The 25,524-nt window shown below is 38.5% G+C and overlaps 1 protein-coding gene across 1 annotated transcript in view; it reads right to left on the bottom strand.

Moving 5' to 3' along the window:
• The window catches only part of Cenpe (centromere protein E), a 70,528-nt gene that overhangs the window by 34,706 nt on the left and 10,298 nt on the right, over positions 1–25,524 (bottom strand). The window contains exons 6-25 of the mRNA XM_055628173.1: positions 25,041–25,122; positions 24,801–24,868; positions 24,655–24,720; positions 21,281–21,332; positions 18,561–18,648; positions 17,381–17,510; positions 15,791–15,910; positions 14,595–14,753; positions 12,941–13,112; positions 12,087–12,175; positions 10,277–10,444; positions 8,160–8,279; positions 7,299–7,421; positions 7,062–7,218; positions 6,641–6,795; positions 4,376–4,690; positions 3,973–4,245; positions 3,712–3,867; positions 2,180–2,383; positions 958–1,116 (exon numbers count right to left, since the gene is read on the bottom strand). Coding sequence (XP_055484148.1) covers positions 958–1,116; positions 2,180–2,383; positions 3,712–3,867; positions 3,973–4,245; positions 4,376–4,690; positions 6,641–6,795; positions 7,062–7,218; positions 7,299–7,421; positions 8,160–8,279; positions 10,277–10,444; positions 12,087–12,175; positions 12,941–13,112; positions 14,595–14,753; positions 15,791–15,910; positions 17,381–17,510; positions 18,561–18,648; positions 21,281–21,332; positions 24,655–24,720; positions 24,801–24,868; positions 25,041–25,122 — 2,856 coding nt within the window. The remainder of the gene's footprint in view (positions 1–957; positions 1,117–2,179; positions 2,384–3,711; positions 3,868–3,972; positions 4,246–4,375; positions 4,691–6,640; positions 6,796–7,061; positions 7,219–7,298; positions 7,422–8,159; positions 8,280–10,276; positions 10,445–12,086; positions 12,176–12,940; positions 13,113–14,594; positions 14,754–15,790; positions 15,911–17,380; positions 17,511–18,560; positions 18,649–21,280; positions 21,333–24,654; positions 24,721–24,800; positions 24,869–25,040; positions 25,123–25,524) is intronic.

Raw genomic sequence — 25,524 nt, 5'->3', positions numbered from 1 at the left:
TCTATCTATCTATCTATCTATCTATCTATCTATCTATCTATCTATCTTTCTACTTCTAACAGGATGCTTAGGGGTAGTCCAGATAAACTCAGAAGCATCAACTTTTACCAGCTGTTGATTTCACTTCCTGGAAGAGTACGAAAACACACAGGAAAGTGAGGCACGGTGGTGTGCACCCATAATCCCAGCACTGGGGGAGGCAGAGGCAGGCAGATCTCTGTGAGTTCCGGGCCCAGCCTGGTCTACAGAGTAAGTCCAGGACAGCCACGTCTACACAGAGAAACCCTGTCTTGAAAAAAACAAAACAAAGCAAGAGAGAGAGAAAGAGAGAGAAACACAAAGTTTTATAGTAAATTCAGTTATATGATTTATAAAAAAGATCAGGATAAAAAAATAGGCTACTTCTCAGAACAATGACACAAGCTGCAGTATGCAATCCAGTGATGCAATCCTTCTCATCCTAAACGAAGGAACTTGCGAGTGTAGAGTCACTCACAGTCACTTCTCATCGTCTCAGGTTACATATGTCTTTCGACAGCACTTCTCTTTTACCATTAATTCAGGATCCTGCTAGCATCCAATACGGTGATGTGAGTAGACATATGTTTCAGAGATACACTAACAGAGATCCACATGGGAAGAACTTTTGTTTGTTAACTAATATATCTCAAGTACTCAGGAGAGGGTCTAATCCTTGACAGTACTCAATAAATATTTGATGGATGGCAATACTGTATGATTAAATTAGACAATATAAGGCTGCCTGCCTCTCACCTAAAGATGCTATAATTATATGATCTTTGCAAGGGATGTTAACTAAGAATTTAATTCAAATTGAAATGTCAAACTGTGAGCATTGATACCTTCCCATTTTGGAGAGATTTAAGATGGAGGAATCAGGATTTATTAGCAAAATGTGCAGTCAGAACAGTCAAGAAGATAGCATTGGAAGTTCACCTTTTCCTTTAACTCTTCTTCTACTTCTGTCAGTCTCTCACATGCCCTGGAGAGCTCCTCACTCTTCTCTGTGGCATGATCTTTTTCCTGTACAGCCAGCTCTTGTTGCCTTTTAAGTTCATCTCTAAGAATTCTTAATTCTTCCTGGTTTTCAATACTCTAGAGTTTTTTTAAAAAGTTCCAGATTACAATTTTTATTATTAGCTTGCCTTTACAAAAGTGTTTGACTCAAAATGAATAAAGCAAAGTGAAACTCCGTAGAAAAAGACAACTGTAAAGAGATGTTAGTCTGCTTTCAGTGGCCAGAGAGATTAAAGTCACATGTTTTTCTTATGCTTTTATGACTAGATTTAAGCACTGATCAATGACCATTCACAATGGTGGATGTGGGCTAATTCATTATTAAGACCACACAACAACATGCTTGTATAAGAAGATCACCAAAGCAGAACAAGTTAGAAAAAGAATCGCTTTGTGTTTGCATGCTCATTTTCATTCAGTTTGTTGATTAAACCAGATACTTCTAAGTATAGAAAATTAAAATACCACAAAGTGTCAAGTTCTACTGGATCCTCAGTGAATTTTCTAAATTATTAATTTCAACCCATAGATTATAGAACCTTGCAACAGATTAAAAAAAAAAACAACAAAAAAAACAACAACAACAAAAACTGAGCCAAGTATGGGAATACTGGCAAACATGAATGATTTAAAGCAAAATTAAAAGCCACAATAGTAAAAGAAAAACATTTAGGAACTAATTTAACAAAATATGTACAATACACACCAGCTATAATGCAACATGAAGAAAAAAAAATCATTAAGGATAGTCAGTGGCTAATTATTTATGAAAAATGTTCAACATCCTTTGTTTTAAGGGAAAGACAAGGTAAAATAGGTACATTATAAAAAGAATGGCTAAGATTAAAAGCATAAATACATATAAATTGTTGTTCCAGGGAGATACGGAGCCACAAGAATTCTATTCGTTTGTTAATGAGAACATGAAATGGTAGAACTGACTTGGAAATCAACCTGGCAAATTATTACCACATTAACACATAATACCTGTGACTAATTAGGCAGAGACATTTGCCAAAAGTCATGCAACCATACACTCCCATGGCACATTCATTGCATGCAGATTATATTCAAATAAAGTTAATAGAAGCCAAACTAAACAGACAAAACATATGGCCAACTGTAGAGGGCCAGAGCCTACCACTGTGATATTTTCCTTCAGGTCCATCTTCAGTTGTTCCTTTTCTGCTATAACACTTTCCAGTGCTTGTTGGAGTCTATTATTCTCCTGCATTAAAGAACATATTTTCCTCTGTTCCTCAGTTACGTCATTGTCCTTATCACCTGCAATCAACATTTGGGTGTTTTCAGCCAGTAGAGTCTGTTCTTCAACCATGTCAGCCATCTAAAATATGAATACATTAAAGAATTTAAGTAGTGAATAACTACTTTAATATTAGTAAAGTCTCTGTCACTTCCATTCCGTACCAAGTATCAGTACCTATCAACACACTGACTCTCCTCTACGACCTCCGGAGGCAGGCATTATTACTGTCCCTACTTGGTAATTATGGAACGTAAATTTGAGAGAGGTAAATCATTTATGATGTCAGATTATGCAGAGAGCAAAGAACTAGCTTTGGACTCAAGCGGTCCAGGATTGGCATTTAGACCTGGTCACTGATAACTGAACTGTCCAGATAGTAGTACACATTGCAATTTTCAAGTAAGAGAGTTTAAACTGACTCTCTATATATTTATTTATTCAAACTGACTAGATAATAATAAAAATATATGCCTTCCTTGTCTATATATCTTCGTTAAATATTTTCTAAGTTACACATGATAGTACTTTGTTTTTTTGTTACAAAAGGGATGTTAAAGATATCATTCACTCCCCTGAGTGGGAATAAGAAAAAAGAGACTTTGTCTTAAAGTGGGCAATGTGGGCAGTAGAGTCAGTGAGTTGGTCCTTGACTGAATAGAAAGGAGAAAGGGAGCTGAGCTCCCCTCTCTCTGCTTCCTGACTGGAAGTATGTCTCAACCAGCGCCTCACATTTCTGCTGCTGTAACTCCCCTGTTACGGTAGATTGTGTGTGCCTTTTACACTGAGAGGCAAAATAACAGATTTTTCCTTAAATTGCTTTTGTTAGGTATTTTGTCATAGCAACAAGAAAGCAATAGAAGTAATACATGGGCTTTTGTAAAAGTAAAATAAGGATTCCTCGGGCAGATAAGCAAGCGCTGGAAAATCAACACTTTTTTAAAATAAATGTTCTATGACACAGGGTGGAGTGGCCTGGCATCATTTTGAAAGAGAATCCATTGTAAAACAGATTCTGAAAAAAGTCCATGCTTGCAGTAGTTTTGCCATGCTCTTCATGGTCTTGTCTCTGTTGAAGATCATGTGTCAAATCCTAGTCTCAGATTTCGTCTTCCTATGCACTGAGAGGTTTTTACACAGCCTTCAAAGCCCGCTGTTGCCTCTGGGCTTTTTACATTAGTACTTTTTCTGAACATTTTTTCTATCCTAAAATCTCATATTTTCTACTTCCTTATTCATTTGGGTACTGTCCTAGTTAGGTTTCTGATGCTGTGATGGGACGTTGGTCAGGGGCAACTGGGGCAAGGGGTTTTTTTCAGCTTACAGGTTACCGTCCATCACTGTGGGGAAACCAAGGCTGTCTGGTGCTAAAGAAACACCTACAGAAGCATATGGAAAGCCCACTTTACCTTTTGCTCAACTTCACTTCTAGCTTCTCCCCCGTCCTTTATATGCAAAGTCTTGGACATTTCCTCAGCAGCTTTCATTTTCAGCATGTTAATAGTTTCTTGGTGTTGTTTCAAAGACTCGAGAGCATTTCGCAACTGTTCTTGAGTATCTACATTCTTTGTGAGAGAAAGAACAATTTCCATTAGCGTGTGAAGCACTCTGATTTTATAGTTACTACTGACCATGTATGAGACCTGCAGTTCTAAGCGGCTGAACCTTACTATGTTCACAGTGTCCTGGATGTCGCTTCTAAGTTGGTCCCTCTCCGTCTGCAGGCTGGCCTGCAGCTGCTTTAGCTCTTCCTTTTCTTGGGTTAGGGCTCTCACTTCCTCCAGCGTTTCTTGAAGCTTCTCAGTAAGCAGAGTTTTCTCCTTCTCCACAGACTGCAGGCTGGAATCTCTGCTTTTTAACTTTTCTCTCAGCTCCTCCACCTCATTTAGCCTCTCTTGACCTTCGCTTGTTTTCTGCTCAAGCTCTTGAGACTTGTGAGAAAGCTTTAAAGAAAAAATGGGGCACAGTAAAGCAGAACATTGTATCACACATAGAGATGGACACACATATGCAGACAGTACTCAGGAAAACAAAAGCCCATTCCTCTTCTCACCAGTATATATATATACCAACCTCCGCCTTTAAGGAATCCAAACTTAAACCAAGGCTTTCCGCTTCTTTAGAGAGATTCCCTATTTCCTGCTTCATTCTCTCCCTCTCCTCCAGTACCACTTCATATTCGTGCTCAAGTGCCACATGAAGGCTTCTCAGCCTCTGGCATTCTTCATCATCGCCTTTGTTATTCAGCTGGGAAGCTGCAAGGTCATCTTTCGTGTTTCCAATCTCTTCAAGTAAACCTTGAATTCTACTGTCTTTATGAGCTACTTCAGAAAACAACTTTTCTCTTTCTGTTGCTATTATAGAAAGCTCTTCAGATTTCTCATGCAGCTATGGAAAAGAAGTAAGATTTAGGGATGTTACAAGATATGATAGATACCCTGAAGCAACTTTGAGGAACAATTTAAGTTAAGCCAGGATTTGACTGAGGAAAGGTGATTTCTCCTTGCAGCTGAGGATGGAACTCAGAGCTTGCACATGCTCGGCCAGCACTCAGCCACTCTGTCCAGGGGAAGGCAATGCTCGGGTCATTAACTCTTCCCTTAGCCTGTTTAAATCCATCTTCAGTGTTTTCTATTTCAGGATGTCTTTGCGGTCCAGTTAAAGAATATATGGAGAAAGTCATGTATTTAATTATCAGATAACTATTTCCTAGGCTATCATTTAAAAATCTTTTCTTTCCTTCTTTCTCTTTCTTTCTTTCCTTTATTTTATTTTTTGGAGACAGGTTTTCTCTGCGTAGCCTAGGGGCCCTGCAACTTCCTCTATAAACCAGACTGGCTTCAAGCTCATGAGGACTTGCCTGCCTCTGCCTCCTAATCACTGGGATGAAAGGTGTGCTCCACCACTGCCGTGTTTTCTAACATGACCATGTGGGAGACATTTTATGGTTTTCCTCAAAATCTGACTTACCTCACCCTGAACTAAAGCCACTGACTTCAAGTCAAATTACTAAAAATTTAATGTACGTATAAACTATGCTTTTAAAAATTAAGAAGCATTGTTTAAATGATTAGATAATGCACAATAGATTCATGGATAGTTCAATCTCTTTAAAAGGGAAAGATGAGAGAGCTAAAAAAGCCCACAAAAAGAAGGGCAACAGCACATTTGCTACTGGTTTAGAAGGCACATCTGTGTGCTTCAGCGACTAACTCGACAACTTTTTGGGTCTGAAAAATCGTATCAGTTGCTCTTCTCATGTACTGAGAAGTAAAGGGGCTTAGTTGTTAAATGTTTACAGCAGCACCTCTCAACCCTAATGCTTTGATACAGTTCCTCAAGGTATGACAAACACAACTATAAAGTTATTTTATTGCTACTTAATAACTATAATTTTGCTACTGCAATTATCTGATATATAATATAAATATCTGATATGAAGGTCTTAGGCGACCCCTGTGAAAGGTTTGTTCGGCCCTAAAAGGGTCAAGAACCACATGTTGTGAGATGCTGGTTTATACCTGCAAATTCTTTAGCAAGATATTTCCCATATAGCAAGCACTCAAATTCTTGGTACTTTTATTTCTTTTAAAAAGGTAGAGAGAGAAAAAAGCTGATAGGCCTTGAGCCTGAAGGCTCATTCTCACCTAACCTGGAAAATTTATAATATCTCCGAACACTATCATTATTAACTGTCAACCTTGCTATTTTTTGAGATTTATTTATTTATATTATGTGTGTTGGTGCTTTGCCTACATGCAGTGTCCATGGAGGCCAGATCCCCTGGGAAACGGAATTTACAGGAGTTGTTAGCTTCAATGTTATAATGCAAATTTACAATCTTCCATCCCTTCCATTCTGGTGCTCCCTGAGCCTTAGCAGGAGAGTACATACATGTACGCCACAGACAATTGTTTTTGTCATAGTCTAATACTGTAGCCCCAGCTGGTCTGGAACTCCCAATAAACCCACTTCAGCCTCTTGAATGCTGGGATCATAGGCAAAAACTACCATCTTCAGATACCCTCTTATTTTCTGTTCACCACAGTGATATGACTAGTACCAAGAAGTAGATAAGAAGACTAAGCCAAAGCTCTGAAAATACACTTGGCGAGCAGACACAGCTGCTGCATGGGCTATGTTACTATGCAGTGTTAAAAAATGCCTTGAAAACCTGCCTCTGCCTCCTCAGTGCTGTGATTAGAGGTGTGCGCCACCACCCCCAGGCTTGAAAACATTGTTTTTCTATCAAGTTTGGTAAGAGCAAGTGAGAGCATGAATTGAACTTCTTCCCAGTGTATGCTGGAGCAGACGGTATGGTGTCTTCTGTCTGCTTACCTCTTTCCTCAGCATTTCTACCTCAGATGGCAAAGATTTCAGTTCCACGAGCAAGTTAACTTCTTTTTGCAAAGTTTCTTTTTCTTCAACCTCTTTATTTAGTTCTTTTTGGAGATCAGTAATCCTTTTCTCCAGTTCCAAATTAGACAGTAAACCTATGTTGACAAAAAAAGTGATCTAATTTTTAATAGATTTTGAACCACCTTTCTCAAGCTGTGTCCATTGCATTGGAAAAATAATTTTAAACCCTCACTCATTATGATGCCCATATGTAGCATACTTTGGCAACAAACATAGAAATCTTCAGGAACACTGATATCAACGATATTTAAATTGAACATTAAATTCTTTTAAAAAATAAGAACTCAGCAGGCACTTAATATAGTTCCTTTACTAAGTTTCCAGGTCAGTGTGCCGATACCTTTGCCGTCGACCAGGGCCGTGAGTTTCGATATTTCTTGAAAAGCAGATTGTAATTCTTTGTCCAGATCAACTTGCATTTTCTTTTTAGCCTCTAGTTGACGCTCATACAGCTGAATGTCATTTTGCATTTGCTTACAAGAATCTGAAAGTTCATTCTATTGGAAAAACATTGAAAATTAAAACATTATACTAATCACAACTGCTGTATCATCATATATTCTTAAAAGTTACCTACAATTTTCTCTTTTAGTTCCAGATTTTCACTTCTGAGGAAGGCTGACTCTCTCTTGGCGTCAAGGGCCACAACATCCATATCAGACAGAGTCTGCATCACTTGTTTTAAATCTTCAGTGGTTTCCTAGATAGATGACAAAAGGGACTCAAGAGATCTAGTTTTGGGATATTTGGAAAATACTCTGGAGAACACAGATGCACATTATGTATGTGTATGTGAAAAAAGGATAAAGATATGCTAGTAATCAAACAAATGAAATCAGGATAAAAAATTTTGGCCACAAATTTTATGTTATGATATTTTATTATATATTTATTGTCTGTTATATATTTATTATGTATTTTATGTTATATTTTTCTATACCATAACAGCATGCCTGGAATATAACCTAAGAAGCTTGTTAGTATTTAATAAAAACCTTAAGCCAGGTACGTTGGCACACATCTTTACTCCCAGACCTCAGGAAACAGACACAGGTGGATCTCTATGAATTTAGAGGCCATCTTATACAACACATTGAATTTCAAGCCAGCCAGAGCTAGACAGTGAGACCCTGTTTCAAACCAACCCACTTACCAACCAACCAACCAACCCACTCACTCACCCATTGACCCAGTGAGGACAAAAACAAAACAAACTAAAACTATTAAAGTAGTTACTTCAATTCTCTACTGGTAAAATGTTGATGATACTAATAGTTCGTTAATCAAAGAAAGAATTATGCTTATAGTAAATATAAATAAATTGATTATAACTAAGCCTAGAACACAGCTGGCTCAATATAATCATTTACTAGGATGATTATGATCACATACCAGAAATCCCCAATCAATCACACAATGAAAGAAAACTCGAACTTACTGATGAGCATGACAGGTCTATTTTCATCTTTTCTGCCTTCTGGGCATCTATGTATTTCTGCAGGTCCTTAATCTGGTCCTCTTTTTCTTTAAGAAGCTCTACTTTTGAACTTAATTCATTCTAAAAGAATCAAAGAACAATGAAAGTGAATTTAGTAAATGATTTGAATTTAAAATGACAAAAAGTACTTATATTTAAAATTTTAAATTGATTAAAAGTCACTAAAATTTAATATACTTCCTCTTTTCTGTTATCATGTTTAATTACATATTTTAAGTTGTAGTTACTTAAAAGAAAAATACTAAGATAAATGTTTACCTCAAGATCTTGATTATATACTTCTGCATGTTTAACTAAATTCTTTAAGTTGGAAATTTCATGAATTAGTTGCATCTGTAAAAGCATATGAACAGGAAACAGCAAACCAACTGTTAATAAAGTTAAAAAAAAAAAGATAGAAAACCAAAGGAAGCATTCTTTACTGCTTCAGAAACACCCAGCACAGAAGGAATTGAGAGATGAACGGTTGAAGCTATAGTAACAGAACCTCTTAATCTACAGTCTAGGAAATAGGAGCTGGAGAGTTGGCTCAGCAGTTAAGAGGACTGGCTCTTCCTCCAGCCGACCCAAGTCTGGGTTCCAGCACCCTCCATGTCAGGCAGCTCAAAACCATTTGCAACTGCAGCTTCACTAGATCTGATGTGTGTATGGGTACCTATACTCAAACATGTATACTTAACACTTACACACTGACAAACACATCTATATGGAATAAATAATAAAATAAGAGCTTTAAAAAAAGTCAAAGAAGCACTATCTAAACAAACTGGAACCCATAAGAGAAATAAGCAGAGTTAGGTATGTGCCTAATCCCAGGACTCAGGAGCCAGCAGCAGGCAGATTTATGCGTCTAGGCCAGTCTAGGCTACATAATTCCAGGATAGCCCGGGCAAAACAAACAAACAAACAAACAAACAAACAAACAAGATAGTATTTGTTGGTCAGTGGCAATGCACACTTTTAATCCCAGAGGAGGCAGAGGCAGGTGGATCTCTGTGAGTTCCGAGACAGCTAGGGCTACACAGTGAAGTGAAACCCTGTCTTGAGAAAACAAAGATAAACCCCAGACAGACAAACGAAGAAGAAACCTGGCATGTTTTCTCAATTATCTCATAATGCCACAATGACAGAGTTAGCAAATTAGCAAACTCTAATCATGATTTTAATAACCCAAATTTTAGACAGATTGTGTTTGGGAAATCTTAGTTTTTGTTTTTTTGTTTTTCCTTTCAAGTAATTACCTGTCTGGCTCTACAGTGACATAATTTCACATGATGTCAATCTATTGGTTTGGGTTAGGACTGTTCCATGTAGGAACTTAAGCTATTACTGTTCTTGAGAACATACACAGGTGTGAGATTATCAACTTAGTTTGTTTATTTATTCTCAGGAAATGTTGAAAATGATGCTACTGCTTTATGATTTTCAACTACTTAAAAGTATACAGGAGAAAATATTCATCTTAATGTTGTCTATCAAAGTGTTTGCAGCTTTGACATTTTGATTACCAGAATTTTTTTTTTTTTTTTTTTTTTTTTTTTTTTTTTTTTTTTTTTTTTTTGAGGGTTTCTTTGTATAACTGCCCTGGCTGCTGGCTGTCCTGAGACTTGAAATTTGCTGTAGAGACCAAGCTGGTCTCTACAGAGATCTCTCAAACTCATAGAAAACCACCTGCCTACCTCCCTGGATTAAAGGTGTGTACCACCACGCCAGCTCTGAAACTTTTATAGTAAGCCACATGAGATCAAAACCAGCTGACCAACAAAACAGATACTCCCATCCCAAAACAACAACAACAACAAAAAAAACAAAACCACTTGTGGTAAGAGAAATCCACTCAACCCTTCAAGGTGTTTCCATTTGTTTTCTTGTATAAGCACAATGGAAAACAAGTCTGGCTATTTAAAAAAATAATTTACTTACCTCTTGGTTAAGTTCTCTAAACTGTGTACACACATGAAAAACAGCAACATCTTAATCTTAAAAATCAATGTCTTATGAGAATGATACTTTTGGCAAACATGATGTCATTTTAAGTTCAGTTCTATCCCTCTTACCTCTTGATCTTTCTCCGCTTTTTTTTCTAGAGCCTCAAATTCCTCTAGGTCATGTTTTTCTTTTAATTTCAATTTCAGTTCTTCATTGTCTCTTCTTATCTGTTCATAGTCTAATACCAGATCATCATATTGAGCTTGAAGTGAGTTCAACTCACTTTCTAAGTTTTCCTATTAAAAATGGAAACAAATTTCTAATCAGAGGAAATGCAGATAAACTCATTAATTGCTTAGCTAACTAAAATGTAGATTAACTAAATAATCAATTCAACTCTTAATCAGTTAATACAGGCCATTCTCTTCTTTAACATTTCTGTAATATTCATAACTTGAAATAGGTAGATTAACTGAAGACCATAAAGTAAGCAATAAATCTGTCTGCCCCAGACTGGGAAAGACCAAATGACTGTGAAAACAGAAAAACACTAACTTGGTTTTAATAGTGATAAAGCTGATAACTGCTCTTTTGATATGTTTCTGAGAGGGCTCAGAAATGTCGTGGACTAACCTCTCAGCTGCTAATGGTTTCCATGTTTTACCATATTATCCCTAGAGAAGCCCATTTTTTTTCCTTTTTTAAATTTAATTTTTATTAATTACAGTTTATTCACTTTGTATCCCCCCTTTAGCTCCCTCCCTCCTCCCCTCCCAACCCCACCCCCCCTCACCCTTCTCTACCCATGCCCCTCCCCAAGTCCCCTGATAAGGGAGGTGAGAAGCCCATTTTTATTTTCTATGCCACTTTGAGAAAAACTCTAACAGAGAGGGGGAAAAATAGCTTAATACAGGATTTCTATTCATTCATTCATTTATTTTTTGTTTTGTTATTGTTCTTGAGAGTCACTTTTTTAAGAATATAAAAGTGTGTGAGCATTTTGCCCGCATGTATTCAAATGCATTTGCCTGCTGCCTGTGGAGGTCAAGCAGGGAGTTGGCTCCTTTGGAACTGGAGTTATAGACAGGTGTGAGCTGCCATGTGTGTGCTGGAAACTGAAGCTGGGTCCTCTGGAAGAGCAGCAAGTGCTCTTTACCACTGAGCCACCTCTCCAGACCTCTACTTATTTTTTGAAACAAATTCTAGACTATGTGAGGAACACAAAACTTTTGCCTTAGTCCTCAATTGGTAGTGGCCAGAATGCAGGAAGCACTGCAGATGTATCCAAATTAAAAGCAAAAATTTCCTTAATACACACTTAGACAACATTACTGTAACAGCTGAGGATCTTGTCACTTTTAAATCAGTCTTTCACCCTCAAAAAATTTCTCAAATCAAAATGTAAAACTTAAAACTATCACAGGTCCCAAGATTGTAAATAAGGGTTATAAGCAGGTTTCTACCTATAGTATTAGCATATACCTTTACAGAATATTAGTCTGTCTCTAGATATCTCACAGCTATCAATCAGAGATATAAAATGAGAACAGTCTTCCCTATAATGTAACTTGTCTCTGATATCAAGTCAGGAAGGGTTAACAATGCAGTATCACAACAAATCTGGCAAGAAACTGAACACAGCGGCTGAAGGCTCAGAGTTAGAATACTTGTTACTTTTCCAGCAGCTCTGGGTTCTGTTCCCAACACCCACATCATAGCTTAAAACCATCTGTAATTCTGGTTCCAAGGGATCTGATGTCCTCTGCTGACTGCAGGCACCAGACATGCCACGGTACATGTATGTACACAGAGGCAAAACATGTACACACGTAAAATGAAAACCCTAAAAAAGAAAAGAAGAGAAAACAAAACAAAACAAAAAACCCAACAGAACAAGCGTAAAGACAGACGGTTTACGGAATGAATATCTAACATTACCTCACTTAGTAGCTTTGTTGCTGAGCTCCACTCTGCCTCAGTCAACGGCTCAAGAGTGTTGCTGAACAGGTCCGTCTCACAAGAAAGTGCTACAAGTAGAAAAGAAAAGATGAATGTCATTAAGTATATTTAGTATAAGTTTTGCTAAAAATAAAAATGAGATTAATAAAGAATTCTGACCAGGTAAACTCAAACTAACTTATATTCAACTATGAATGCCCGAGAGCATGTCAACAATGGATGTGACCACTAATCATAATACTGTATGATTAAGACAGCTAGCTGGAATCTGTGACAACATAAAGATCTTGAAACAATAGTGATAGAAATTACAAATTGTGCATTTGAGGTTTGACCAGCATCAGTAGATTAAAATCTCCTTAAAAATGACTATAATGCTGGAGACATAACTTTGAAAGTCTTCTATATGTGATACAAACGACAGTGTGAAAATTCGAATAAGCTTAGCTGGGTGTTATGTGAAGGCTACACCATCTTAACTAAACACAAGATGAAAAATAACCCCAAACTCCCGACGTGTACATGGCAACGACAGTACATTGTTTTGGTTATGACAGGGACTTACTCTTACCCAGCCTATCTCTGCACTCGTGGCAATCCTCCTGCCTTAGTCCCTCAAATGCTGCTATTATAAACATGAGTCACAACACTTGACTTATAATGCATCATACTTAAGAGACTTAGGATTAACAGAATTTTACAAATGGTCACCATTGCAGTCATAGTTGAAATATATACACTTTATTTAACCATATTTCTCATATTAGCGAAGGTACAGTCTATTTATGGAGACATTTATAATTCAATGTAGTTTCACTCACAGAAGTACTCACATTCATCATTCTCTCCCAATCTCATTAGAGAATTTTCTCCCAAAAGAGTCACAGAAGTTTTACGAGCTCTTGTTGTTACATTTGTTGGGATTTTAAATTCATTTACATAGTTTGAATCCTTCATTTTGTTAATTTTGCCATAGCACCAAGTAACTCTTCGTTTCTTTTTAACCTTAAAAAAAATAACAAAAGAAATCAAAATTACTTTACATAGACCTAAATGCAGACGAAATAAAACAAGGAAACTAGTTGGTTTTTTTTTTTTCTATTTTTTTTTACTTATTTTAAACACCACAGTAAAAATCTTGGGTCTCTCTTCACTGAGCTCAGTGGCAGAGCTCACATTCACCCTGCACAAGGCCCCGGCTTAAATTCCAGAAACCAAAACAAGAAAGAACTTTAAGAACTTTTAAGTGCTGATTCTAAAATTAAGCTTATCTGTCTCTTCCTACCCAGGCCCTGCCTCCTGTTATATCCGACAGTCTATCCTGACTCACTGTCAAGCAGTTTTCATCCTCACCACATAACTTACGATCGTTCTTGTAAGTAAGACACTGCCTCACAGTCTCTACTGCCAAGGAAAAAACCCAAAGCAACTACAACCTGTGTAGTTTATCTCTCAATTACTTCCCGAATTTGTCCAATCTGCCCTTCTTCCAGAGCCGTAGTTCTCAGAGGCCAACTTAACTGATGCAGATAGCAGCTATACCTTTGTGGACTGCACTTTTGATATTACATACAAGGCTCTGTTGGATAATGCCATCTCCAAATTCCTCGAATCACTTTAATATGCCCTGGCCACTCTGCATTTTAAGGTCAAACTATGTTTATCACGTATTTGCAAAACTCTAAGCTTTTCGTCACATAGGTTCTTCTTGAAGCATCGTCTGTTGAGCTATTTCCTATTCATCGTTTAGCCAAACAACAGCTCTTGAACAGCTATACATCTACTAGTGACTTACACAACATGCCTACTGATGATTTTATACACGACTTACATTACAATTTTCTACAGAGAGGGCTGTCACACACACTCATGAGCCTGGACATCAAACTATCCTTCAGGAAGGCTAACAGTTAGTAACTGATGGAACTGAGATTACAGTTCAGTTGGTCTGGCTACCTTCCTGATGAAAATAATCCCTCATGTATACTGGACAAACAGAAACCTACCCCAGGAAAAACAAAAAGTACACCTGCTGGAAGGTAGGCTTGATCTCTCCCTGTGCTGATTTATATCATAGTTCAGACAGTCTTTACCGGTACCCTAGACTTTTTAAGTTAGTATCTCCTCAGGCAGAGAGGGGAGTGGCGTTATGTCTTACTTCTTAGGTGGCGATGACACATGACATATACAGACTGCTCTAGGTTTCTTAAAGATTCATATCAATGGATAAAAAGTATTAAATCTTTTTCACTACCCTGAGGGGCTTCTACACAGGGCTTCTCTGTGTAGCCTTGCCTGTCCTGGACTCGCTTTGTAGACCAGGCTTGCTTCGAATTCACGGTGATATGCCTGCGTCTGCCTCCCTGAGTGTTGGGATTACGGCGTGCACCACCGAGGCTGGTGTAAAAAGTATGAGATGTTAAGCCTGCAGAAAGGCCTATTCTGTTTTCTATTCCCCACATGCAGACTGCCATCTTGCAGATGTACCTTTAGCTCCTGCTGCAATGCAATAGAAGATGACGTCACCAGCATCCGCTTCAGGTTCTGAATTTTCTCATCCTGCACTTTCTGAAGCAAGTCTTTTTCATCCAGAAGCTGGGCCAGTTGATCCTTTTCCATTTCCTGTGCCCGGGTCTTTGTGTTTACCTAAGAAATATTGGGTTACGGTAACCATAAATGTAGCAAAATTAAGTCCTTGAAAGTAGCTTCAACAATAGAAAATTAGATGTGTATGTCATCTGAGAACTTTGATTTTATTGAAGATATTGTCAACACGCAGTTATCAAAGTCATTAGTTTCTCAAACTTAAGAGCTAAAGTATATACATTTCTTCCCATTATGATGTTGTATCTCATGTGAAGATATGAACAGGAAGAAAAGTCATAGAAGCTGAAATTTGAGATGTTCTCATTTCATTTGACATTTTTAGCTCATTTATAAAACTTAATAAAATGAAAGATTGCACAAGATATGGAAGCATAATAATTAAAAAGAATGAAGTAGAGGGACAGGTTGATTACTATGCTTAGAGGGTTAGCTACTGCCCTCAGGGTAGAGGAGGCATTCAGGAGAATATGAAAATACACAAGGTAGCTTTAGGTCACTGTAGAGGCCACATAAATAGACACATAAATAGCTATGTTGGTCCCTCAACATAGCTCAATAATTCTAAGAAACTCCAATTTTTTTTTAAGAACCCCTTCCTTCTGTTTTTGGAACAGATATAGCCGAGGCTGGTCTAGAAATGGCTACATAGCAAAGGGTAAGCCTGAACTCCTTGATTTCCCCCTCCAGCTCCAAGGTGCTAATATTATAGGCATCCACCACTAGGCTCTCTGAGGTGCTGAAGACTGAACGCAGGGCTCTGTGTACACCAGGCAGTCTTCCTACCAACCTAACAACACCCCCAGCAGACAGAAACAGATACTTCAGCTTATAGTAAATTTCTTTCGTTGTTGCTGCAGAAGGATGCAGGCAAAGTACTCGCCTTTTGAATTCCATCTTAATTCCTAAAGTTAAACTTTTATAAACTGAATTATTTTAAGTTAAAATCTGCTTCTTTTAAAATAAAAAAAAATTAAGTTGTAGCAATTTAGATATTCATAAATCTACCATCTCTAAGGCAGCTCTCCATTGCTCTATACTGGATCTTAGTCCTTTACCAAAATAAAAATCATACGTACCTCCTCTAATTGTTTCTTAAGATCGACGATTTCTTTTCTGTATCTTCTCAAAAGAGCTTCATCACTTGACACCTCATTAACATAAGGAGTATTCTTCATGTACTTGGCCGTGCTGGCAAACTGGGTGAAAGTATCAAAGTTAGGATGCTCAACACTAAAATAATTCCAATAATCAATTACACTTGTTTCTTGCAATCAATTTCTTTTGGTGGCGGGGGAAGCACTTCTGGCTGAAAGTATTAGCCCTGTCTTTTATCTTTATTCTGTATTTTTTTTTTTTGGCGGTGGCAGGGTGGGGGAAAGGGGCTGCAATGTGTATATGGTGTGTTCACGTGTGTAGGTATACATGTGTGCATGGAGGACAAGTGTTGTTTGATATCTTCCTAGATAGTTCCACCTTCTTAACTGAGGCAGAGCTTCTTACTGAACCTGGCGCTTGCTGATTTGGCTAGTCCAGCCAGCCTGCTTGTCCTGGGATCCCTTGTCTTTGCCTCCCGAGTGCAGGGATTGTAGGAGAGCTGCTATGCCTGCCCAGCTTGAGTGCTGAGAATCTGAACTCTGGTCCTCACACTAGCCAAGGAAATGCTTTGTCAATTGAGCCATCTCTCCAGCTCCCGGGATGTTATTCTTATTAGTTACTTTATTAATACAAGGTAATCATGTTGGAAGCCAGCATCATCTACTTTGTAAATTCTGTGAGGCAGTCAGTACCTTGACCCAGTATTCAACAGCTATAATTTTTTTCCTTTCTAGACAGGAGCTTGTAATATGTCACCTTATACTGGCCCAAGACTTGATAAGTAGACTAAGCCAGCCTCAAACTCAGAGGAATTATCTTGTTTCTACTTTCCAAGAGCTAGAATTAGAGACATACGTTATTACACCTGGCTTAATTTGTTTACTATTTTAGAAAGAGTGTTTTACGTTACCGAGGTTGGTCCATCTGCTTCACCTCCCTAAATACTGGGATTTGGGGCATGTGCCACCATGCCCAGCTTTAAAGCACTAAAGCATTTTTCCCACAAGGGAGAAAAGTCAAGTCTGCGCATGCTATGCAGGCATTCCACCAGCGCTGGATCCGCACCTGTACAGCAGCAAATGCAGTGGTGCGTGGCCGCTAATGACACCGAATCCCTCACCAAGAAAGCCTGTTCTCCAGTTCCTTTATTTTCTTTTTAAATAGAAAATGCAGGCCTGCAGCTCGTATGCAGCCAACTGTTAGCAGAAATTTACCGAATGTTTGGATACACAAACATTATATATTTTTGCATTCCTATTTGTGGCAAGCAACCATATAGTTTTTTTGTTATGAATGTAATATAAAGTTTCTTATTACCATGTATCAATAGAAAAAAAAATGAGTTACTTAAAGAAAATATCAAATCATTTCAGCTACGGGGTGTGCCCAAAACTATAGAGATGGGATACATATTACCGAAGCCTTGGAAAATTAAATAAAGAATGCTGTTTACTAGACTGTACGTCAATTTTATAACAGGAATTATGTCAAAGACTTGTCATTTTGGTAGACAGTTTGCTTCCTGAGGTTGGTCATTCCCTGCAGCGTGGCGAGACGAAAGCTAAGCTCACCTGCAGCGTGGTCAGAGTCTCATCAAGTGACGCTGGGGTAATTGTGCAGATGATACGTGTCTTCGCGTTTCCTCCCAAGGAATTCTGAAGAATTCGTGTTAATTTGCTATCTCGGTAATTTATGAAACCACTTAGCAAGAAACAAGCATGGGAAGAAAAAGGTTGAGAATATATATAGAAATGTTTTCCTTGAAAAAAAATGAACACTTAGTCATACATTTTTACAGGTTTTATAAGATTTAACAGGTTGTATAAGGCAGATTAAACTGCTAATTAAAAGTATTTAAGGTAGGAAATACACTCAGGTTAGATTTATATGTATAAGAGGCTATGCTCATAAATCATGCAGGTGTATTAAAATGTCACAATGAAGCACATTATGTGTAATATATTCTAAAAAAAAACAAAAAAATTAAAAAGGGCTCGCTAGGATAGTGAGATGGCGGCTAAGTGGTTAGAGGAACTGGGGCAAAGGTCTGAAGGCTTAGGTCGGAACCCTGGGATATACAATGTGACATGAGAGAAGTGATTCCCAAAAGCTATCTTCTAACTCCCAATTGTATGGCAAAATTGAAAATAAAACAAAATGTGTGAAAAGGACTCTCTAAGCAAACAGCTCAGGTCAGGATAGAGACACACCAAAATTCCAAAATTCTCACTACACTCACATATTATTAGAAGCATATAAACATGTTATTCTGTACAAGAGAAAGCAATATAGACTCTTAAAAAAAAAGATTTATTTATTTATTGTATGTGTATGAATGCTCTGTTTTCATGCATAGCAGAAGAAGGTGCCACATCTCATTATAGATGGTTGTGAGCCACCATGTGGTTGCTAGGAATTGAATTCAGGACCTCTGGAAAAGCAGTCAGTGCTCTTAATCACTGAGCCATCTCTCCAGCCCCGAAATACAGACTCTTAAGTGCTAAAACATAAATTACTTTGCACATCACACGTGTACTGAAATGTCACACTGTATTTGTAAATATGTACAGTATCACATCTCAAAGAAGCACACGTGCTTATAAAAAAGCTTACAGAAACTCAAAAAGTATAGAAGAAATCAATATATTTAATTTTGACTAAAGTATTACAATTTTCCATCTAATAAAAAACAGTAAGTAAAAAAATAAAAATAAAAATAAAAAAAAAAAACAGTAAGTATATAAAACTTACCCAACCTGTTCATCACTAAGTCTCTTAATCACTTGTCCCAAAATAAATAAGCTCCGGTTTATATTACAGCCTTCCTTGAGACGCACACCTGAATTAAATGTAAAAATTAACCTCTGTACTAGATGAAGAGCTTGCCTGTAAGTTGTAACTCAGACATGACAGGGCCTGGTGTTAAATCTATGCTGTGGGCTTCACCTGAGCTCACTTTTAACACTAAGGAATTCTTTCTCTGCATGCCTACATATTAAATCAAGCAAAAATGTCATCCATCACCTGAAAGAAAACATCAAAAAAGTGACTAAGAGGGGGAAAACTGCCTGTTTCCCAAGGTCCTCTAACTTCTCAGTTCAAATCCACTTTTTATAAGCCTTTAAATCATGGACTTAAAACAAAACATCAATAATTTTTCTTTTTAAATTGTTAATATGCTCACATGACTCAAAAGTTAAAAGGAAAATGCAAACCTTGAAAAGGCACATGCCCACCTACCCCAGTTCACAGCTCCTGTTCCTCACTAGAACACTTAAAATCATCCCTTTGTTTTCTCTTTGAGACATAACACACACACACCTTCTTTTCCTTCTATAGTCTATCCATGGTACTCTGTACGTTTCATTTTCTCTTCAAAATGTGTTTCAGAAAAAACTTCCCTACCTAGTTCCCAATCTAGCCCAGAATTCCAAACGTACAACTGCAGAAACTATCTGGCAAAATCATGCTGGCAAAGACTGGCCTTCTTCATTTTATATCATATAATTCCATTGTGCCTTTCCCCCAGGTTAATTGCTTCACTGAAAGACGCAGGTTTCCAATGAACTGCACAAATACTGTGACAAATAAATCTGAACCAATGTTATTCCTGCTGCATTAGCTACCAGCAGATATTGCTGCTCAGCCATCAGCTTAAAAGCAGCAGCATTTCTTGTTCTCACATCTGAGGCTAGGCTAGCATGGTGCATACTGAGCAGTCTGCTGGGTGGCTTCTTCAGTCAGGCTGTGGGGTACAACCCTTCCTTGTGAGGTGCATGTTAGGAGTGGCAGCTTGAGTAAGCTTTGCATTGTAAACACCCCATCATTCCTTTCCATCAGGCTCTACTGCTCATTAGCCTTCCTCTTCAGTTTCTAGACTCTGTGTAGTAGACAGTCATAGTCTCTCTCACCGTAGTCTGAATTTCAAACACTTATTTTTCTTCTTTTCCTTGAGCCAGTATCTCCCTGTGGATCCCAGGCTAGCCTCAAACTTGTAGTCCTCCTAGCTTAGCCTCCTGAGTGCTGGCGATTACAGGTATGGGACTCTAGCTCCTGGATTTCCCATTCTATTCTAGTGGGCTGACAATCCACTCAGTATTACACAAGTTTAATAATTGTAGCTCTATGTTTTACTAGCCTGTGGAGCTGAATTTTTACTCACTGTCCTCAGTTTTTTCTCAGTCTTGCCAGTTTTCAATATTCCCACACCCATTTCAAAACACTGTATCTAGTTTAAACACAAAATGTACTCTTGATTTTATTAGCAATGTTTTAAATCTAGAATATACATATACTTAACATCTTTATAATTTTCAATCTTCACATTTAAGTGTGCTTTTTCATTATTTTAAGTCTTTACAACCTTTGAGTATCTTCCTAGATACCACATTTTGAAATGATTTTGATCATTGTTCTTTTTCTTTCCCACACTAGTCATGGTCACTATGATCTTTCTTTATTTAATTATTTTTTATTACAATTTATTCACTTAGTATCCCAGCAGTAGCCTCCTTCCCAGTCCTCTTCCAATTCCACTCTCCCTCCCTCTTCTCCTCCCATGCCCCTCCCCTTAGTCCACTGATAGGGGAGGTCCTCCTCCCCTTCCATCTGACCCTAGGCTAGGGTCACTATGATCTTTTTATTTATTTTTATTAATTAGTTTATTCACTTTGTATCCCCCCCTGTAGCTCCCTCCCTCTTCCCCTCCCAATCCCACCCCCCTCCCTCTGGCTTCCCCACCTGTGCCCCTCCCCCAGTCCACTGATAAGGGAGGTCTTCCTCCCCTTTCTTCTGTTCCTAGTCTATCAGGTCTCATCAGAAGTGGCTGCATTGTCTTCCTCTGTAGCCTAGTAAGGCTATTTCCCACTCAGGGGATCAAAGAGCAGGACAATCAGTTCCTGTCAGAGACAGTCCCTCTTCTCATTACTATGGAACCCACTTGGACACTGAACTGCCATGAACTACATCTGTGCAGGGTTTCTAGGTTATCTCCATGAATGGTCCTCGGTTGGAGGATTAGTCTCAGAAAAGACCCCTGTGCCCAGATGTTTTGGTTCTGTCGCTGTCCTTGTGGAGCTCCTGTCCTCCGCAGGTCTTACTGTCTCCCACTTTCATAAGATCCCCTGCACTCTGTCCAAAGAGTCACTGCGATCTTGAATGGAGGGAGAGCTTTCTGAAATCTGGGGTCAAGGCAAGTAGTAAAGTGCAGAGTCAGCACGACAGGCTTCGAAGGCTGCCCCTCACTGCCTTTCTCAATTTTCTAACTAATTGAAAGCTTGGATGTTTTCACAGTCCATCGCTGGCCTTCCCAGCTACACAGCCCTATCAACTGCAAAATTGAATCTGTAAGTTGGTGCTGTAGCAGGTCAAAGCAATCACATTTGAATTTTATAATAAAGACTTTCATGTGGAAATCATTACATCATCAGTACTTTTAACATAATGGCCAGACATGAACAAGTTCTTATTACCTTCTGCTCCTGTCTGAGCAGCTCTTTCACTGCCAGCAAGATCAACCAAGTTCTGTAGGACAGAGGAAAATGTGTTTAGGAGGTGTGACCACAAATACTAACCTTTAACTCAGTTAAGGACTATTTTAAGAACATGGGGTGTTAAAATGTCCTCTCTGAATCCTTGTCTTCAGCCCTCTCTTTAGGCCTCTTTTTTCCCCACTTAGTCACAATGGCCTCCTCGCCTTGTTCCTTCTTTCTTTATACAGACTTCGAGGTTACCGAGGTGTGTCCCACACAGAGTCCAAACTACCAAGGAGAATGTGATTTTTGCAACCAGGCCTCTGTTGTGGTTTTTGCTGCTCTTTCTTTTTACCCCTAATGTTTTAGCCCATCCTTACTCTGTATTCAAGAACCAAGGCAAACATGGTCTTCTCAATGGAGCTTTGTCATCTTTACCCATCTTCTTGCACACCTAGATGAATGCACCCTTAACTGTATGTCCAAGTTCTTCAGAGGTAAGCCTTATTCTCACAGTACTTAATTTGCTGGGTTGGCCATGTGTGTACCACATACACTGCATGACAGCATCTTTAAAGCACTGGCCTCCCTTTCATTTCATAAGTGACACTGAAAAGGTGCATCTGTTACGCTCTGGGCAGCGGGTGCTGGAGCAACAGCAGCGAGCCACGGGAATAAGCTCTGCTCTTACAAACCTTACATTCTACAGAGGAGGTCTGTGAGAGGAGGGGAGGGGGATACATAAACACAAGAGAAGATTTCAACAGGCAGCTGGAGAGGGGCAAATCGGCGGGACACAATCTGTTCTCTGGAATAGGTGGCAGGGGAAGGCCTGCTCTTTAGGCCTGGATGTGAAGGACAGAGAAGAGGGAGTCAGCTCTACAGATTTTAACAGAAATAGTACTGTATAGAAAGGTCAGCATAGTGGTTCACAAAGCAGACCCTTCAGAGAGTTCGTTAATAACCCAGAAAGGATCTTGCCACTCATCTGTGGGCAGTAAAGGCAGGAAGAGTGCTTTCAGTTTCTTCCTGAATGAGGTTCAGGCTAGCCCAGACTATGCAGAATTCTAGGCCGGCCTGTCCTAACAAGCCAAACGAAATATTTGCCAAACCCAAGAAAGGACACTGTGACACCATCAGTGACCTGAAGTGACAACGACTGTCGATTGTCATAGGCAGGGGCATCTTGTGAGCAAGAGTGAGAAAGAACATGGGATTCCCTAAGTGCAAGAGAAACTGCTACAAAGCTTTACGCCTGAGAGTAATACAGAGTGACTCAACTTCCTAAAGGAACAAGTGTGGCTCTGCATGCAGAATGAATGAAGAGGTGCCAAAAGCTACAGTAGATGCCCAGGGCAGACATGGGAGTGCAGATGTGATGGGCACAGTCTGGCCTAGGACAACAGAAGTACAAAAGACTTGTGACAAAGTGGCAGAGGAAAGTCATCTTTATTTTCTCAGTCTCAGAGCCCAGCACTATGCTCACAATGTGGAAAAGACTATTTTTCTGAATGCCCTAAAAGAAAAGCTCCTTTTCTCTGTGGTGATTTTCAAGGCTTTATAAAGTAATTATGTACTCCTGTTCTTAGGACCTAACTCAATACTCTTCCTAGTTTTCCTCTTGTAGTGCCCACTACAGATTATTTAGATATGAAATACATGGAAAAGTTGAAACAAGGGCAGTGTGAGGGAATAATTAGAGTGGAAATGAATGTTGTATTCAAAGGCACTTTGAGATTGGAGCTCGTAGGGTTTTGGAAGGAAGTTAAATGAGATCAGTTAAGAGTGGCTAGCTCTTGTCCAGTGAAGGGACCTAACAGAACAGTATGTAGTATTCTTAGAAATCTATGATGCACTGAAGAAAGGGAGACTGGAGTCACAGAGGCCAGGTGCTGAACCCCTGCAGTGAATTAACACACATAGTAATCTAAATGAGTGTAATATACACAGAAATGTACCAAGATAAAATTAGTAAAAAAATGGGACAACTAGACAAAGGGAACGACAGACAGAGTCGAGCTGGATTTAGATTTCCTGTCTTTGTGTAGAATGTTGGTTTTTCTGGGAAAAAAAATTAAAAAGAACAGTTAACTGGAAAAAAGGATAGGCTTTGGATACACTGAGAATTCCAATACAGGCAGTCCACGTTAATTCAGAAATCTTAATGAGGAAGGAAGACAGATTAGACCCAAGAAACCTTCACTGAAATAAAGCTTTCAAGTCCATCAACAAAGAACTTGAAAAGCCACAGAACCCTCTCAATTTCGACAGACAGCAAGGAAAAGACAATACTGACAGGCAGAGCTGAGCGATGCTGGAGTTACATTCCCCAACGCCAGAAGACAATCAGAAAACAGCCACCAAAGATCAAAGGGATGACTCCAAGAAGAAACACTTCTCTCCCAGAGGAAGACAGGCTCACAGCCTGGCCCAGCTGGTACCCTAAACCACACACATGACAAATCGGCAAGGAACAAGCAAAATCAAGAGGTTAAAAATATTAAAAATCTATTAAAACAAATCATACATGTTTTCAGCAAAATAAGGTGAGGTTAGGACCAGATGTTTTGTCATCTGCTTTCTCAGAGTTTGTTAGTGCATGTCTATAATCTCAACATTTGAGAGGATGAGCAGAAGAATTTTATGATTTTAAAGCCTTCCTGGGCTACACAGTTGATACCCTGATAATAAAAAAGAAGATAAATGGGAGTTTACTGATGTGGCAAAAAGCACTGTTTGCATAATGTCATATTCAGTGAATGTGGAATAAGCACAGACTGTGCAAAGTGTTGGTTCTAAAAGATGAAGGAGATACCCCTCTCTGTTTAAGAGATTTGTAGTCTAAAATACTGCTTATGGGCCAGAAGCTGGAGTGGGGGAGGATTTCAGTGGTAGAATACTGCCTACCATGCACAAGGCCCTAAGGCTAGACAAATAAATACAACACAAAATTCCCACCATTTATAAACATGCTTTCTCAGTTACAAACAAACAATAAAACATTTATGTTTTAACCATTTTACCTATTTTTATTTTATCAAACAATTCTAAATTACATTGGCCGGGATTTAAGAAACAATAACCAAATTCCAAGATCAGCTCTCCTCTGGTAAGAGAAACAAGGCTCTGGCTTTGTTGGTGGCTGGGAGGAGACTCAGCCCTGCAGCTCTGTAGTCATCACAAACAGGAGCAAAGGCGCTCTGACCCTTACAGCAGCCCCTCCGCTAGCAACCCAAGGCTACTCCCATGGCCTTAGCCTGCCAACCACTGGCCCTTTTGCCCTGCTTAGTACACAGGCCTTATTAAAGTCATCATCTGATAGCTGAGCTGTCTTTCTGGGCCCACATTGAAAGCTATGGTTTATAAATACTTACCAGATGAGACACCTTGATAGACCCATCACAATTGGAAGATTCACCTTTCTCCCTGCTTTCCAAAATCTGGACAGAAAATGCAGCTCGTCAAAAATGAGTAAATTCTTCTTTGGAAAGACCAAATATAGGGAGAAACACTTACGCACCATCCTAAAAATTGTATGGGAACGACTGCTTCTTTGGTTCATTTTGGTTATTCCATAATGTCTGTTCTCTATAAAAATGAGTTACATCAATTACATATATTAATTTAAAGCCAAACAAAAACATCAGATTTTACTTTAGCTCAATGTAAACAGGTCAAACTTGAAGCCTATCTTGTTTTAGTTCAATAAAATATGTGACTTGATAGTTCAAATATGCATTTAAAAATACAGCAGTCTTACTTTCTCCCGTTGTGATCCATTTCAAAGCCATTTCTGCTGTATAAACCACTTCTTCTGTGAGATCAGCAACATAAACATTCCTCTGAAAACAGTTTAATTATAAAAAGATTAGAGAAAGAAAGTTTGCATTCAAAGTTACAATGTATTGGAGAGTTTGGGAAAGTGGAAAAATGGAACCATTATTCTATAGAAAAAAAAAACAACTTATTCACGATTTACTGTGTATATTATACACACAAAAATTTGTTTTACGTTATAAACTTTCTTAAAACATTACACACCAAAATTAACCAGACCCCAAATCTGTACAACTCAGTGTACTTTCACACGCTTAGAACAGTCATTTGGAACAGAATCTATTTTCAAGCTTATACTTCCTGTATTAACTACACTTAATGCCCTTAGTCACCTTAATTCATTAAGTTTTTAATAAATCCATACGATTTTTATATGGTCATTTCATATATATAACTGGATTACTCTC

The sequence above is a fragment of the Psammomys obesus genome, unplaced genomic scaffold, assembly GCF_907164565.1.
Source record: "Psammomys obesus unplaced genomic scaffold, mPsaObe1.curated_primary_1811, whole genome shotgun sequence".
Classification (NCBI taxonomy): Eukaryota; Metazoa; Chordata; class Mammalia; order Rodentia; family Muridae; genus Psammomys; species Psammomys obesus.
Note: the sequence above shows the minus strand (reverse complement) of the source record. Positions and strands in the feature narration are given on the sequence as shown.